At 43.4% G+C, this 17,565-nt stretch overlaps 1 protein-coding gene across 5 annotated transcripts in view; it reads left to right on the top strand.

The window, feature by feature from the left end:
- RCAN3 (regulator of calcineurin 3) overlaps positions 1-12,232 on the top strand; it is a 34,088-nt gene extending 21,856 nt beyond the window's left edge. For all 5 annotated transcript variants that reach the window (XM_084815898.1, XM_084815900.1, XM_084815899.1 and 2 more), the window contains 3 exons: positions 2,172-2,345; positions 4,747-4,918; positions 7,333-12,232. In XM_084815898.1, the coding sequence (XP_084672024.1) occupies positions 2,172-2,345; positions 4,747-4,918; positions 7,333-7,541 (555 nt within the window). In that variant the 3' untranslated portion in view covers positions 7,542-12,232. The remainder of the gene's footprint in view (positions 1-2,171; positions 2,346-4,746; positions 4,919-7,332) is intronic.
- Positions 12,233-17,565: the final 5,333 nt, after the last annotated feature.

Genomic DNA, 17,565 nt, shown 5'->3' with positions numbered 1-17,565 from the left:
CCTCCTCTACCCACCCCCATTTTATCTTCACAATAACCCCGTGAGATAGGCGAGGCTGCAAGATGGTGACTGGCCTGAGGTCACCCAGTGAGCTTCCGGGCTGAGCAGGGATTTGAACTGAGGTCTCCCCAGTCGCATTCCGGCACTTTAACCATTGTACCACACTGGCTTTTCCATTCAATAGCATTGAATGAATATTGATTGAATAGGCATTCTGTAATCCAGTCCTTGAAGCACTTCATTGTCACCTGTCTTAGGGGAAGGCTGCAAACTGGTGGTGTGTGCGTCTAGTCAGTTGTGCTGATGGAGCAACTTGCAAATCAAACTACAAAAGTGGGGAAAGATTGCTCTGAATATTTGTTTTCTTATGACCTACCAAATTCATTTTCTCAAATGTAAGTCAGGAGCAATGTTAGTAGGCATACCAGAATGCCATTTGAAATGGGTAATTGTGCATTCGCATTACTGTGTTACTGCTAGAAGTGCTCCAAGTGTTGCAAGGTCCTCTAGCAATAGATCAGCATAAAATGCAACTTGGTTATTTGTGGGCGATCCAGCAGAACCACTGAGCATCCCAGGGGAACCAGCAGATGGGACACTGTGGAGGGTTCTGGAATTTCAAGGCAGGTTATTTTTGTTTGCTCTACGAACACTAGCCTTCCCCAACCTGATGCCCTCCAGATGTGTCCAACACATCTGGAGGGCGACAGGTTGGGGAAGGCTGCCATACATGCATATGGAGATATAACTGTAAGATCTTACTGAATTCTGCATCCCCTGTTATTCCCTTTTGTGTGCAAAGGACCATGTGTCCCAGACCTGATATACTGGAAGGGAGAAAAGGGTGCTAATAAGACATAATCCTGTTGGGAGTAAAAACAAGGAAGTCGCTATGGAAGTAATTGATTATTGCCTTTGTCACAAGTGTGAATCCAATGTGATCCAACAGAGTCCAACCTTGCCACTTTTGAGACAATTGGGTCAAATGCGTAATGGTTCAAATGCTTAATGTCATCACTAAATTACCTTTTAAAAGCCATTGACACAGTTCACATGATCAAACAGCCCACTGTGGCTTAGTTAAGCCACGGTGGGCTCTGGCACATGCCAGGTCAAATTTTGCATATTCACTGCCTGGCCATGGCTTGCTGTGTCGCAACCCTCACATAACCCATGGTCTTGTGTCATGCGAGGGTTGTTTAACACAACCCCCACTGCCCGTGTTCACATGACAAGCCGTGGCTGGGCGTTGAATATTCAGAATGGCTGCCTGCACACAGCTCAGACCACCGTCGCTTAAATAAGCCATGATGGGCTGTTCAGTCATGTGAGCTGGCCCACTGACTAGCTTCTCATGATCACTGCTGCCCACCACAGCTTCTTTAAACCATGGTGAACTGTGGGGCATGCCAGGTGATACTTGAATATTCAAACTGCAGCTGCAGGTTGTCATGTCATCCAAACCTGGGAACCATGGGTTATGTGAGGGTTAAATATGGTCTGTTGTTGGGTTATGCAAGGGTTGTTTAACCCTCACATAACCTGCAGTCCCAGAATTCAGATGATACAATAAGCTGTGGCTTGAATATTCAGAAACCACCTGGCTTAAGCCATGGTGGGCAGCAGTAATCGTGCAAACTGGGTCACTGTCTCTTTTGGCTTCTCATAGTATTCCTGTGAATTCAAAACTGTAAAACATTATCAGACTATGCATTCCATATGAATTGTCTATAATAGTAGAGTGCAAAATCCATGAAGGAAAAACTTTGATGATGGAATTATTCCTTTGGTTTTGAAGGATGCCGATTCTTATTATGTTTGGTTATTCAGTGAATGGGTAATTCACTCTCAAATGTTTTTAAAAGCAATTTGTATTGTACCTTGTCATGTGCCAATGATAGATTTTACCCTGAAATATTGATTGAGGCCACTAGATGGCCCTGTGAACATTACATTATGTGCTCTTTTGATATGTATGTCTTTGTTTAAAAGCAAGAATAAACTAATACATACATGAACTTGAGGCTGTTCGCTTTGTTTTTCTGCTGATGCTCCGTAGAGGAGTTGTAGAGCTCTACTAAAAACATTACACAAGGCTTTTGTAGAAGTAGCCTGCAGTAGTAAACTTTGAGAAACTTTAACAGGAAAAAATGCTCTCTTTCTACCCTTAGGAAAGATTTGAAGCACTTTTCTCAGTCTATGATGATCATGTTACATTCCAGCTATTTAAAAGCTTTAGAAGAGTAAGAATAAATTTTAGCAATCCAGAAGCAGCAGCAAGAGCACGAATAGAACTGCATGAGACGGACTTCAGTGGGAAAAAGCTGAAGCTGTATTTTGCTCAGGTATGTTGTTTGTTATTGAGATTTGTATCCTGGCTTTGTATTTAAAAAAATCCAGGATGGTGTCCTAATTTCCTTTCCATATGATCCAGGAGTAAAGCAGCTTACATTGGGGTTCATGACCTCCTGCCTTACTCTTCGTGGATGAGTTACAAAGTTTGACGTATATTTTTCCAGTAGCACTTTTAGGTTCCTGGTGGAAAACTCCCTGTCTTGTGGATCTGTCTGGGCCAAGGAGCTGCTCTTGTAAATTGCTTGTAGTCCCATTAATGCAAAGATGGGCTTAGGAAGCTGAATATAGCCTGTATGTCACTGTTGAATGCTTTAGCACAAACACAACCAGGAGAGTTGGTAACCATGAGGATCAAAGAGCTTTCCATTGAGAAAGCCATGTATACAAGCCAGTATGTTCCTTGCAGATATCTTATGAGCTGCTGTATTTCAGTATATAGACAACCAGGGCTGCATGTACTTCATGCCAAAAAAACCCAAAAACAAATTAAGGGTGCAATCCTATGGGTGCTAGGCAGGGGCTAGATAGCCATAAGATTGGTTGGTTCCCGGACAACTGCCTCCCCGCCCGCTCCCCTGCCACCTCATAGGCAGCACAGATCATCCCTGGGCTTGTAAGAGCAGGACAGGGCAAAAGGGGGAGTTCCTAGGGGCGGGAAGTGCAGAAGTGCCAGTACAACACTTCCTATGCGTTGTCTGGCCTCTCCACCCCACGCTCCGACCTCCCGTAGCTAGATAGCCAAAATTGGCTGTCCAGCTGCGAATGCAGGGCGGCTGGAGCACAGAGGAGAGGATCTCCTCCACACTCTTCCCACCATGCATTGGGTAGGTAGTCACCCCCGAGTTCGGAGGCGGCTGCCTATCCTGATAGGATTGCTCCCCAAGATTCTGTGCCTTCGCACAGAACTCTTCACTAAGAAAATATTTCTTAGAAGATCTTATTTCTGTGACCTGTATGAATTACTAGAGGGGCAGCCATGTTAGTCTCTTGCAGCAAAAACAGCAAAGTCTTGTGCCTTAGGGCACAATCCTATGGGGATCGGCAGCCGCCTCCGAACTCGGAGGCGACTGCCTATCCAATGCAGGGCAGGAGAAGCACGGAGGGGGTCATCCCCTCTGTGCTTCAGCCACCCTGAATTTGTGGCTAGACATCCAATTTCGGCTGTCCAGGTGCGGGAAGGTGGAGTGGAGGAGGAGGCTGCCAGACGACACATAGGATGTGTCGTACCAGCATTTCTGCCTTCCCCGCCCTGGAATGCCCCATTTTTGCTGCTCCGCACTCCTCTTCTGAATGCGGAGCATGGGGCCATCCTGAGCTGCCTGCGAGGCAGCGCCGGGGGAGGTGGGGAGGTTCTCCAGGAATCGACCTTGGAGCGCAAGCTCCGAGGTCAGTTCCTGGAAACAGGCGTATCCTATGGCTGTCTAGCCGCTGGCTAGCAGACATAGGATTGCTCCCTTCAAGACTAGCAAATTTATTACGGCATAGGCTTTCATAGACACTTCACTTTATCAGATGCAACTGATTTCTCTCACTTCGCATAACTCTGTTTTTGTTTACCCTTTTCCATAATCTTACTTTGGCTTCAGTAGCCATGGAGAGGGGTAAGAATCTGTGGAGGGCATGGATATCTCCCCCTCCTACCACCACTGGATTTCTTATTCAGCCTTACCCAACTTTTTGGGTTTCAGCAAGCATTAGCCATACACTTTCAGACATACCATTAAAGCTAGAAACTTTTTTTTTAATGGGAAGTTTCCACTCTGCTATCGTATTCTGTGCTCCCACAGAATCACAGCACATCCACAGCCCTGGATGTATTTGGGCATGAGGCTGGGGATCAAATCCTTTGTTGTTCAGTCGTTAAGTCTCTCCCGGAGCGTGCTCAAGTCCGTATTCATTGCATCGGTGATGCTATCTAGCCATCTCATCCTCTGCCGTCCCCTTCTCCTTTTGCCTTCAATCTTTCCCAGCATCAGGGCCTTTTCCAGAGAGTTTTCTCTTCGCATTAGGTGGCCAAAATATTTGAGCTTCAGTATCTGTCCTTCCAATGATTCAGTGGGTAACTTTGAGCACATTGCTGTGCTACAAAATGACCTACCCAGTTGAAAGAATGAATGTAGGAAGGATTTTACGCTGTTCTGCACTTAAAGTAGGTGTTTTGGCTTCAATTAATGTCTTCTTTACCAACTTGCATTGTCAGTGTTTAACTAAAACAGCTAGAAGGGAAAGCAGCTATGCATTTAGTAACTAGATGTCTTCTCCAGTCAGTGAAACAGTTTTCTCAAGTTCTGTGGCTATACTGGATGAGAAGCTAGAAAGACATTTAAGAACAATCTGACAGGGAATGCTGCTCTCCTTCTCTGACTGTTCTGGCTATGTTTGTTCTTTCAGGTTCAGATGCCCAGTGAAGTGGGAGACAAATCTTACCTCTTGCCCCCACAACCTGTCAAGCAGTTCCTGATATCACCACCCGCATCCCCACCAGTAGGATGGAAGCAGAGTGAAGATGCCACTCCCATGATAAACTATGACTTGCTCTGTGCTGTTTCAAAATTGGGGCCTGGTAGGAGTGTTTTCTTTCTGCCTTCCTTTCTCCACCTCTGTGTTAGTAAAAGTGGCTTGTAAATTGCCATGTCTGATAACCAGTGCCATGTAAGAATTGTCTCCAGGTGATCAGGCCAAGGAAATTTTTAAGAATTGGCTCGGGGGGGGGGGGGGGGCGGCACAAGTGACTGATGTGGGTAGGGGCTTGTGAGTGGGTGGGCTACTAACATTGGTGGACTTATTTGCAAGACTGTAATAAAGGCCTATATATGGAAAAAAATACTTTTAGTGGAAATTTTTAGCCAGAATCCCATAATCAGGAAACTCAGGTTTTGCAGTTGGAATGGCCTCTATAAGTTTGTACTCTGCACAGTTTGAAGAGATTCTCTTTCTGTGGTGGTGGGGTTGGCAAGCTGAAGTTTTTTTCTTTTCTTTTTTTAATTAGACTCATGAAGGAAGATGGGATTTTCAGAGGGGGAATACACTATAGGTGGGTAGAGCCAGAGTGTAGGGGTTGGGAATAAGTGAACTAATACAGCTTCTGAGATGCTATTCCACTCAAATTGTCCTCTGGTTTTCTTCTGCAGTCTTGAGAGCTAGAAACTTGTTTTTTGTAAGCATAGAAATCTGTGGTTGCTTCCTGATACTTCATTAAAAGCCTCATTAGAAGTATGTTGGTTGGCCTCCCATATTTGCTCCTAAATTTGTATTCCAGAAAACACTGTGACTATAATTGCTTGTTCCGGAGTATAGCATTGCTCCTAGATCCATCAGTTTGTTTGTTTTTTAAATCTCTGTTAGTATGTTTGATCTGGAAGCGTTTATAGAGGTTGTGTATTTCTAGGTTGGGCCTTGCTATGATATACATAGTATTAACAATTTAAATTGGTTTCCAGCAGGGAACTCTGCCACTTATATTGAAAGAATAATTCCTATTTCTGGGTCTTGAATATACTTTGAGATGTTTCTGGCTTGCTTTGATATACGTTGGGTTTGTAACATACCGTGAAAGCTGAGCCTCCAAACTTGGCAAAAAAACCAAAAGCAAAGCCACAAATTTAATGTGTTTGATGCCATCAGCCATGGTATCTCATTGGACTGGCTCTGTGGCTTGAGGCCAGGAGATATGGTGGTTACACTCACACCTGCAGGGTCAGTTTCGGAAAGTAATATTGGGGGATTTCTGCTTCACCTCATGGCATTTGTGCCATGGGGTCCTGCAAGTTTCATTTGATTCCCCTATGCTCTTCAACATCTCTATAAAGACTCAGGTAAGGTCAGCTGAGGCTTTGGATTGAAGTGTCATCAGTAGAATCAGTACACTGATGACACCCAGCCTTTTTTTCTTTGTCATCCTAGTCAGTCGAGGCTGAACTGTTGACTGGCTGTGGTAATTGGCTGGATGAGGGCTAATAAACTGAGGCTGAATCCTGAGAAGATGGAAGCATTTGGGGTGGGTGATTCTCGGGTCTGGATGGGCTTGTGCTGGATGGGCTTGTGCTCCTGAAAGAAGAGGTATGCAGTTCTGGGGTGCTCCTTGATCCAGCATTGCCACTGGAGGCCCAGAGTACCTTTTATTTATCAGCTTTGACTGATTCACCAATTATTTCTAGACAGGTATAGCTTGCCTCCAGTGATTCATACTCTGGTAATCTCCTGGTTGGATTACTGTAATATATGTGGGGCTCCCCTTGGAAATAACTCAAATGCTTCAATTAGTTCAGAATTTGGCAGCTAGGCTTCTGACTGGCTGAGCTAGGTGGAGCCATATTACATCAATTCTTAAAGAATTACATTGGCTGCCCATGTGCTTCCAAGCTCCATTCAGGGTGCTAGTACTGACCTTTTAATTCCCTAACTGGCTTGAGACCCAAACACGTCAAGGAGTGCCTCCTTCCATACCATCCCGCCTGTGAATTAAGATCTTCAGGTGAGACTCTTCTCGGAAGAAGAGAAGACCTTTTAGTCTTATTGTTATTTGAAGGTTGATGTGCTGTATTGCATTATAGTGTCTTTATTATATTTTACTTTTACTATTGTATGTCACTCTAGAATCCATTAGGATGAAGGGTGGGTTAAAATATTTTATATAAGTCAACCGCTATAACAAGAAAGCAATTTCTTGCCCCTGAAGAAAACAAATCAAAATGTGCTGGACACGTTGCACAGCAAACATTTTCATTCTTAAACTTGAGGCTCTGTCTTTCTTCCTTGCCTCAGATGAAGCAAATTTAGATGCTAGAATTGTGTTAAATTGCTGTCCCTATATTATTTTTTGCACACTATAAGACAAGCAATATGCATGTGCCAAGTATTTTCTTCTTTCCACTATATCAGTATGACTATTAGAATGTACGATTTTTTTGTGGCTTTTGAATTTCATACTGTTTACCCTGCTGGTCTAGTAATGCTGTAACTTGTCATACCCTCTAGGGGAGAAGTATGAGCTTCATGCAGGAACAGAGTCCACCCCCAGTGTTGTCGTCCATGTGTGCGAAAGTGAAACAGAAGAGGAAGAAGAAATCAAAAATCCCAAACAGAAGATTGTCCAGACGAAGCGTCCAGATCCGCCGCCAACATTATTAAATGAAACAAAAACTCTTGAATGTACGCTAGAGGTAGCGGGTGGGATGCACTACTGATTTGAGGCTACCTGATAATGGCAGTGGATGGCAGTCATGTTTGCAGTGCTGCGTTACATATAGCGGCACCAGACTTCTCTTGTAGTCGTCTCGCAGCAAGAAGACTTTAGACACCAACATTTTGAAGAGCACTTTAATTTTTAAGGTTAACTTCCAAGATGTAGCAAATCCACTGGGTTTCAAGTCCTAGCATACTAGGAAAGTGCCATTTCTGGAATATGTGTTACCATTTTCTTGGTGTTCGGAAGGCTGAAAGGAACATGGCTGCTGCCATCTCTATATGGGTTACCACATGGTTTTGTATGTGAGTCTCTCATGTATATTTTTGTGTGCTGATGTATAACATGATCTGATTAGCATTATGTTCTAAGTACTATATTGATGAAATATACATGTAATGTACAATGTACATTGTTATCAGTAGAAGAATCTCAAACTGGTTTGGGGTGATAGAATCAAATTTCCAAACAGGTTTGTTTTGTGTGTGTGTGTGTGTGTGTGTGTGTGTGTGTTTTTCCTTAGAAATGCCATAGTTGGTTGTGTGTGTGTGTGTGTTGAATTTCAAGGTACTCTTGTGAATTGACGTGAGGCAAAAAACAAAATTAGAACTGTAACAGTTGTCTTTCTGCTCACTGTTAATTATGAAAACTGAAATGTATACAAAGAAGGTGCAGATTATGGATTGATTCTCTCTTTGGCACTTGTTTCCTAACTTTTCTTGGCTAGTGAACGCCTTCTGCTATGGCTGTTCCTAATGCAGAATAATTCTTTTCTGTGTTTATCTTGTACCTCCAGCAGCAGGAACAATGTAGCTAGGGAGGGTCCTATAGCCTTATGGCTCCTTGAAAAACCTTGCACCACTTGTCTAACCAGCTGGATCCTTTACCCTCTCTCAGGGCTGTAGTAGGCATCCCCCAGCAAAGTTACATGAGTTGCAAAAGTGCACAGATATCGTCTACAGTAGTGACAGTGCAGCTGTGCCCCAATGCAGGCCTGGGAGAATATTTTAAATCTTTTCCTCTTTCCCTCATCCCTTCCTTAAAAGCTCAGGCTTTATAGTCTGCTAGGTCCTACATTTTGATAGTTTCCCTCTTTTCAGATCCCCAGCTCTTTGTCTGAGAGTGCTAGTCAGCAGGTCCCAGTGGGCTTCTGGTTGAATTGCTTTCTCATTGCCTGGTCCTTCCTTTGCTCTCCTGGCATCAAGCCTGTTTCTTTACTCTCCAAACCCGCTTTCTCAGGATGGGAGAAAAACTTGCACCAAGATAGTTTTCTTTCTGCCACTGCTGCTGGAAAGGTGCTGACCACCCAGCTGCCTAGACTTGACAAGTAAGGCTAGTTCTGTTCATTTGTGTGAGTCTCTTACTACTTCGTTTCCCTTCTCAATGTCTCTTAGCAAAATAGCACCTTAAGATCCCAGATACTCAATTTTCTATAACACTACATGTCTAATAGTGAATACTTTTTTTATGATTGAACCAAATGACTGAAGAGAGGGGGTGGGAAGTATAAGTGTTGGTTTCTATTTTATGTATTAAATCATCAGTGATAGCAGATTCTCTGTAAATCACGTGGCAAAAGGGTGTCTCACTTTGTGTCCAGTGACAGAAACAGACTTCCTCTCCTTTCCCTCCCCCACCACAGTCTCTGACATAAGTTGGTGGGGGGGTCCCAGTCTCACTGCTCCACATTATGGAGATGTTCATAAGCAGCATTAATTGCTCATGCTTGAACATCTCCAAAGCCTAATGTACAGCAAAAAAATAAATCTACCCCTCCCTTTGAGTATATCTGTTAGAAGCCATAGGGGAAGGAGGCAACCACAAATAATGGCTAGCTACTGAGGCCAGTGCAAATGTATGGACCCCAATTTATAGTGATTTAAGATGGTCTATATTCACCTTCCTCAACCTGGCCCCCTCCAGATGTGTTGGCCTGAGTTGTAGTCCAACACATCTGGAGGGCCCCAGTTTGGGGAAGGCTGCTCTATAGAATTCCAAGCTTAATCAGAACTTTGTCTTATTAGTAGATGAAGACTGTCTTGGCTTGGGACCAGGTTTCATGAGTACAGTTATTACTAGTTAATTGAGTGTTGGAGGTGGACCAGTAAAACCCATTTCAAAACCCATATAGCACTAAAATTAACTGGATGGCCTTCAGCCATTTAAACCCTCAGCCATTTAGACTTTCTCATGGGGTTGGTAGGATAATGGGATAACTCCATGTATGCAGCCCTAAGCTCCTTGGATGCAAGTGTGATAAGGTGAAGACTAAAGGTAATTGCTGCTTTGCCAGAATAACTCTTAATTCTTGCCAGTTTATTAAAAACAAAGGCAAAGCTACTTGTTACTTGTCAACAGCTTTTATGATGCATCATTTCCCACATTATGATTTTGTTCTGTCCACGTTTAAAAAACACCTTGTTACATTTATTCTAGAGAAAATTATTGCTTATTCCCAATAAATGGTCAAAGCCCTGTTCCATATTTACTGTGGTGTGATCAGGATGAAGTATTGAGTCTCTTTTTGCATGATAAAGTAAACTTAGAGAAGCCATGTTGCAATGAATTCCTGAATGTGAATCATGATATCTAGGCGGTACAGCTCTATGTGTGAGTCTTAAAACCCTTCATACTTCAACTAGTTTCTCCAATAGCTGGCACCAAACTCCTGTTTAGGGATCTCATCCCTCTGCATCTGTGAAGTTGCAGGATTTGATCTTTCAGTTAGAGTCTTATGTACAGTAGTGAGATCACCTATTAATCTGTCACAAAATTAATTGCATATGACTGCTCAAATGTCTAGGCCACCTGTCTCTTAAAGCAGTTGAGAGGTGATGAGCAACAGGCAGTCCTTGGAGCCAAATCTGCTCCTCTGAAAGGTGCTGCTTGGCCTCCTTGTTGCCTGTGCAGAGGGGAGAGAACTGTGAAGAGCCCAGTAGTTGTAGCAATGGAGCTATCAGGTAGGCTGCTTTAGAAAGGGGATTCTTGGGGTGCTAACCTGCCACCCCCTACTTTCTTAGACTGGGTATCTGATAAGAACTAATAGGGACCAGGTCTGTAGAACTTTGAGAATATTGCGCTGACCAAATGAATCCTCAAAACCTGAGGAAGTGTCTATAACCATCAGGAGTTGCAACAGGTGGTGGCAGTGGTGAACAATGTTTTTCAAAAGGACAAATGAAATTTTTTACCATTTATATGCCTTGTGTTCTCTCCCTGAAACGGAGGTGACCCCACCGTGTGAGGTGCGGAGGTGGCCTCTCTCAGGCAAAAGCTTTTAGGTGCCCCCAAAGACAGCAAGGTTGGAAATGGACAGAGGTGACCTTTTGCGGACACGATTTATTGTGACATTTTCCTGTTCGAGCTGCTGCAATTTTCATCTTGCCCCCATATTAATAAGCTCGGGGGAGAGTGATGTTCTAGACTTTCCACTTCTGGGTTTTCTAGTCACCCAAGTGACTTGATTGAGCTGGCCGTGCTGTGGAACATCGCACGAAGAGGCAGGGTTTGGAAGATGGAGGGGGTGGATGGCTAGTGGTAAACTAGGCTTCGCCCTGTGTCGTCCACCACCACCAATAAAAGGAGGGAGGCTTGGCTTGCATTAGACTACTTTGAAGGCTATTCCCAGCATGGGGCTGAGGTTATACTGGCTTGCAGTAAAGTACTGTTACAACTTCATGTATTTGGAGTATGCTACCTGTTACAAAGTTGGCTGTTTAAATCTATTTCCAGAACATTAAAAACTCTTAACATAAAAGCAGCAGTCATAATTCATGTGAATGTGTCTGTTTCTTCCCTGATGACTCCACCATCACAGCAGAGACCTGGTGCTCGTCTACTCTTCCTTTGGGGCTAGTACACTTCTCGGCCATTTCCCTAGAAAAGGCCTGCTGTTACCCGGCTCCTGCTACTTAATTTATTTCCAAGCAGGTGATTTGATTTACATATCAGAAGCTGGTGCATTTTCCCGTTCTGTGCTGATTGGGAGTTAGGTTTATCTGGTGATAGGGGAGGTGTGTTTGCTTAGGTAATGAAGTACTTGGAAAGTTTCGGGGTGGGTGAGAGGGAAGGAATCCAGTGTCCCAAAGCTTAGCAATAGGAACAGTCAATAAATCAAGAAGTAATTCCCTTAGACAACTACAATGGGAAGGTGTAGACTTTATAGTTTACTCCAGTGCACGCTTTTATTGCTGCTTCAGTGTATCATTTTGCTTCCTCGTCACTGAAAAGCTCAGCCCCTACTGCAGCTGGGAAACTGTATTCTGTTCATGAAGCTAAACTTGGTTAATAGTTTCATATTTGAAACGGCTGCATGAACAGCTTGAATAAGGAACTGAAGCTTATATGCCCCTGCACCACAAAATAAACTTGAGACCACACTGTATCATACATCCCCCATGACCAGGAGACTTTTCTTTGAGATGTATATGCGTTCTCCAGTCAAACATGGGCTTTGCACAAGGTACTTTAACACAGGATGACTTCAGGCCACACAAATACAACACTGGGGGTGTTTCACTGCCAAATAAATTCTGAGCAACCCCAAATGAAACATCTGCTACCCACACCACTGGGAGACTTCTGCCTCAGGAAGGCTGAGCCCTTCTTTTGACTGAAACCATACAGCTTTAAGGCTCTGGTTTCCAGTCTACATTACAAAGTGGGGTGGGGAGAAGAGCAAAGAAATAGCCATAAAGATGATGACAAGAAGTGAATACAGCTTACCAAGTGGTGACCTCCTACAGTGTTCATTAAGCCACTTGAGCCCATTTTCTGGATCTGATCAAAAGCTAATTACTTGCCAAGATAATGCAGACAAGCACCTTACCAAGTAGTCTCATGTACTCTGTGGTAAGTTAACTGCTTGGTACATGGTCATCCCTATTATTTGGTTGCTATCTGCTCCCAGGGCATGGTCTGAGGCTAAGCAGGTCTGGGTCTGGTCAGTGCTTGGAGGGGAGACCACCTGAGAACTGCACGTATCCACCTCGAGTTCTACAATGGAAAAAAGGTGGGATATTAAATCATAAAACCTTCGAGCGATTTCTTTGCAATCTGTCCAGGAGAAAGGATGGAGCTGTAGCTCAGTGGTGGACCACATGCTTTGCATACAGAAGGCCCCAGATTTGATCTGTGGCACCTCTAGGTAGGCCAGGAAAAAATGCCTGAAACCCTGGAGAGCCATTGCTGCCAGTCAGTGTTGGTAATGCTGGGCTAGATGGACTAATGTTCTGTTCAGTATAAAGCAGCTTCCTATGTTCCCAAAGAGTAGGGGGCTGGACAGAAACTGGAATGGGTTTTTCAGGGTGGGGAAATGTGTGCATTAGGGGAGAAAGGGAGGGGGTGCTGGACCCTTTTCCTCCCCAAATCTCCCCCTGGTGGTTTCTCTTCCAATGGGTATCCAAGACCTAGAGTAACCCCCACCAGAAGAAACACAGCATAGGCAAAGGATGTAGCAGCCCTGTGTACTTTAAATCACCACTCCCACTCATTACTTTGTCTCTTAACAGAAAAGTGGTATTTCACTGGCTCACAGATCTCATCCTTTAAAGACCCTATCAAACACTGGAATAAATCATGTCTCTTCCTCAAGTCAGTTGCAGCCCATGTAATAAATTCACATATGCATCTACTCTATAAATAAGCATGTAGTTTGCCTTTCCAAATCAGACACTTGCATTTCAGACCACAGGGTTGACATCGGAGGCTGTAAATATTCTACTAGGGCTCATATAATTCTTCTTGATGTCCTTCTGTAACAACTCTGCTCTAATCCTATTCTTAGTGTGATAAAGTTGGTCCCCAGTTATACAGCTACAATGGCACATTACGCATTTTCATTCGGCCATTTTAAATTTTTGGAATAAATAATATGCAACCAGACTGCCTTAAGTATTATCCTGCTAGCTTAGAAAATCGCTATCTACTCTGGAAGGCCTGAAGACCTATGTATAAATGTCCTAAATAAATAGCCATTTTCCTATGAGATTGTAAGTCAATTGACTGTGACTCTCCTATGGTGACTCCATTATGTGCATGCATCATAGACTAGGCGCTAGAACAGGGGTGGGCAACTTGTGGCCACTCCAGATGTTTTGGCCTACAACTCCCATCAGCCCTAGCCAGCGTAACCAATAGTGAGGGGTGATGGGAGTTGTAGGCCAAAACATTTGGAAGGCCACAAGTTTCCCATTGCTATGCTTAGGACATTCATGTCAAGGCAAGTCAGATTTATGTGAATTCCCCTTTCCTACATAGACTGCGCTCAACGTAGTTTACAACTGATAATATGTTAACAATAGCACCCAAAACAACATTCAGTAGCAGTAAAGTAAGTTCATTATAAAATACAAATAAGTAATTGATAGTCAATTACAATAATTATACAATATAATATTCAGTTATCTCCTACTCCCTTATCAACTTGCTTGGTCATTGAGCTCATCAGAGGACATGCTCTTGGTGGTTCTGCGTGGATCTATGGTCTGACTAGAGTCCACATAGAGAAGAGCCTTCAGTGTGCTGACCCCCTTTCCATGGAATTCCCTGCCTCTGGAGGCCGGACAGGCACCAACACTGTGTTGTTTCCGGTGCCTCCTGAAAACTTCTTTACTCCATGAAGCCTTCCTTGACTGACCAGCCAGCGTTTTTTATTAGTACTCTATTTTTAAAAATAACAGTTTTTAATATAGTGTTTTTATCTCTTTTATCTTTGTATCATTATATATTTTATTGTTCACAATTCTGGAATCTTTTTGCATGTGGAGCAGTATATAAATGCAATAAATACATATGTACATACAACAATTCATTTTACTAGAATAGACCTCAACATGATGATGATGAAAATGTCATGCACACACAGTTACAAAGGCTTGTGGGATCTTAAAGACTAACACATTTATTCTGGCATAAGCTTTTCTGGACTGGAATTCACTTCATTAGATGCATGGAGTATTTTGGAGTGGATTATAGACAGTGACAGTGGTGTAGGAAGAATTATATACCTCAAAATTATGTACCTCAGCCACTTTCTCCCAAGCCAAGACATAAAATGGCTCTCACGTCTTTTCTTCTTTTTGCTTTTATGTTCAAGCAGTTGGGGGGGGGGGGGAGATTTGATTTTGTTTGAAGCAGTGGTGCTCAGGAGGTGGTTAACCTTTTCCTCAGCACTGTCTCCCCAATTAAAATTGTATTCCCTCCATCCCCATGCTACCATAGGCCCTGGTGGTGGTGGCGGGGTGGGGGTGGGGGGAAGGAGAGACAGATACAATTAGGGCGCCCGCTTGCGCCTCACCAAAAAAGATTTGCCTAAAATTGACACATGCTAATTTCTAGCTATAGATGCAAATTCAGAACTAATTACTACCATTTAAGGAGAAATAAAATACTGATCATGGTGGAGGAGACTGTGACCAGGTGAGCTGTGTGCCTCCTCGGTCTGCTGCTGTCCAGGTGCTAACAGCTGATTGGCAGCTTGAAACCCAGCTCTGCCTTCCTATGGTTCTTTAGCTTTGAGCCGGACTTGGCCAGGGCAGTCCTTCAAGTAGAGGATGCCCTCAAATGGAGTATGGTCCTCTGCAAAAGAGGACACATGGCCACCCTATGCCCCAGAAGGGCTTTCTCAGTGGATTCTGCTGGATGTCAAAAGTGTTCCCTTTGACAGAGCCTCTGCCACCATCCACGTGGGAAGGTGGCTGCCCATCTCTCTGCTCCTGTGGGAGTGAGTCAGAAGCAGAAGAAGCTGATGCTGCCTGCCCTTCAGCCCTTCCTCTTTTCAAAATAAGGCCTGCATTCAAAAAGTTTCCGAGAAGGGCCACCATGGTGATGGTTTGTTTGTTTGATTATTATTTTAAAAGACCAGTTCTGGTATTTTAGGCACTGCAATAGATCCCCAGTATCTGGTCTACATGGTTTTTGCAGCAAGGTAAAGATTTGTTACAGAGAGGCTCTCTGTTGAATATTATCTGTCAAGAACCCCAACAGAGTTAGGACATTTGGATTTAAAGAGCTGGTATCGTGTCACAGCTAAGGGTTAGAATTTGAAACCCAACTTTGCCACAAACACACTGCCCACCATTCTCCCAGCCCCAAACTTGTAATATGGCCTTCATTGCAGGGCTGATGTAAAGTTTAACCAGGTAATGTATGCAAAGCATGTTGAACCCTTGAAAATATTGGATGAATATTAAGCATTATGGCAGGGCAGGGGCTGCATTTGGTTCCTCAGTGTAGTCGAGGCCCTTCCCAGAACATTCAGCTTTCATAAATCATGTAAGTTTCTAACTTTTTACTTGTGGAGACATAAGGAAAATTATACAGGCAGAATTCTACCTAATTTTTCACTAAGGTGTAAACGTGCTCCCACTCAAATCAGGGCCGGCCCTACCACTTGGCAGGATGAGGCGATTGCCTCAGGAGGCAGATGGGGGGCGGGCAGTAGTAGCCAGCTCCCAGCTGTTTCTCTTGGACTTACTGGGTGTTCCCAGACAGGAGTCTAGGGATGTTTTGTAGTGCCTAAAATACCAGAACTGGTCTTTTAAAATAATAACTAAACCAAGCAACCACCACCATGACCCTTCTTGGAAACTAAATTTTTACATAAGCCTTATTTTGAAAAGAATAGCGTGGTCATTTACACATCACTGAAAAAGGGAAAATTCATCACCAGAAAAGAGGACCAAAGAGAACACAGATTCACATAACAAATTTGCTAATATATATGTATAGTTGTAAATGTAGAAATCATGACTATAATTTAAATAGAAATAAAATACATCTCACCATAGTGGGGAAAACTGTAAACAGGTACCATATGTACCAGCCTGTTCAGTCGGCCATCCAGGTGCTAACAGTGGATGGGCAACTCCAAGGTGCCTCCTCCTCTCATTTTTAGGGTTCTTTATCTTTAAACTGGACTTGGTTTAAAGCCCTTCAAATAGAGAACTGTCCTCTATAAAGGAGGGTGCATGGCCACCCTAAGCTTCTCAGCTGAAATGATACTTTGCATCTAGCCACTCCTGCACTTAGCACATGAGAAGCAGCAGATGTGGCAGCGATGCAGAACAGTCAATCTCACTACACAACTGAATGGTAAGATAATTTGTCCCCGTAACACTATCATTCCAAAGGCATCGCTGGAAATGAGGAAGTGAATTTTATAGCCAGCATGGTGCACCATCTGACTTACACACCTTTCATTACTTGGAAAGGAAGTTTCTTGTGGAACAAAAGGAGAGCCACTGTAGGTGGCTAACTGAGCAATCCTATGCATGTTTACTCAGAAGTAAGTTCCCCACTATGTTCAGTGGGGCTTACTTCCAGGTAAGTGCCCAGAAGATTGCAACACGAGACCAACCATTTTCACGGGTTCAAATTGTTCCAGATCAAAGATTGCCTTCCCCATCCTGTGTTATTATCAGTGCTTTTTTTCCTGGAGAAAAAGGTAATGGAACTCTTGGATTATGCTTCAACGGGAGTAGTTGGTGATTAAATTGTAATGAAGAGCATTAAAATATTTATTGTATTTATTATTTCATTTCTATACCACCCAATAGCCGAAGCTCTCTAGCGGAGCAAGTGGACAAAGGTACCAGAACTCAGTTCTGGTGAGTTCCACCAGAAAAAAGCACTGGTTATTATGATAATCTGAGATCTTTTGTGAATATTTTTGGCTGTATTAGTGCTCCATGTTGTTTTCATGTTACTAGGTGGCATGGGGAAAAGGCAAGAACATACGAAGAGCTTTGCTTGTTCAGACCCAAAGACTTTATTCTATCTACTTTATTTTTATTATTTAAATGTCTGTATCGTTCCTTCATCACCAGAGGTGATCTCAGGGTGGGAAACGGGACTCTTGCTTCAAGCCTCAGTTCCTCCTCTGTAAAATGGAAATAATAGTGACCTGCCTCAAAGACTTGTGAGGGTAAACAACACAGCGGGTGCTTCCAGACCGAGCGATCTTAATGCAACCAATTTTAAAGCACTGTGCAGCTATTACATCTGTTCTCCTTAACGGATTTTTT

The sequence above is a fragment of the Heloderma suspectum genome, chromosome 10 (assembly GCF_057233095.1).
Source record: "Heloderma suspectum isolate Gila_16-S chromosome 10, 16-S_ref, whole genome shotgun sequence".
NCBI lineage: Eukaryota > Metazoa > Chordata > Lepidosauria > Squamata > Helodermatidae > Heloderma > Heloderma suspectum.
Note: the sequence above shows the minus strand (reverse complement) of the source record. Positions and strands in the feature narration are given on the sequence as shown.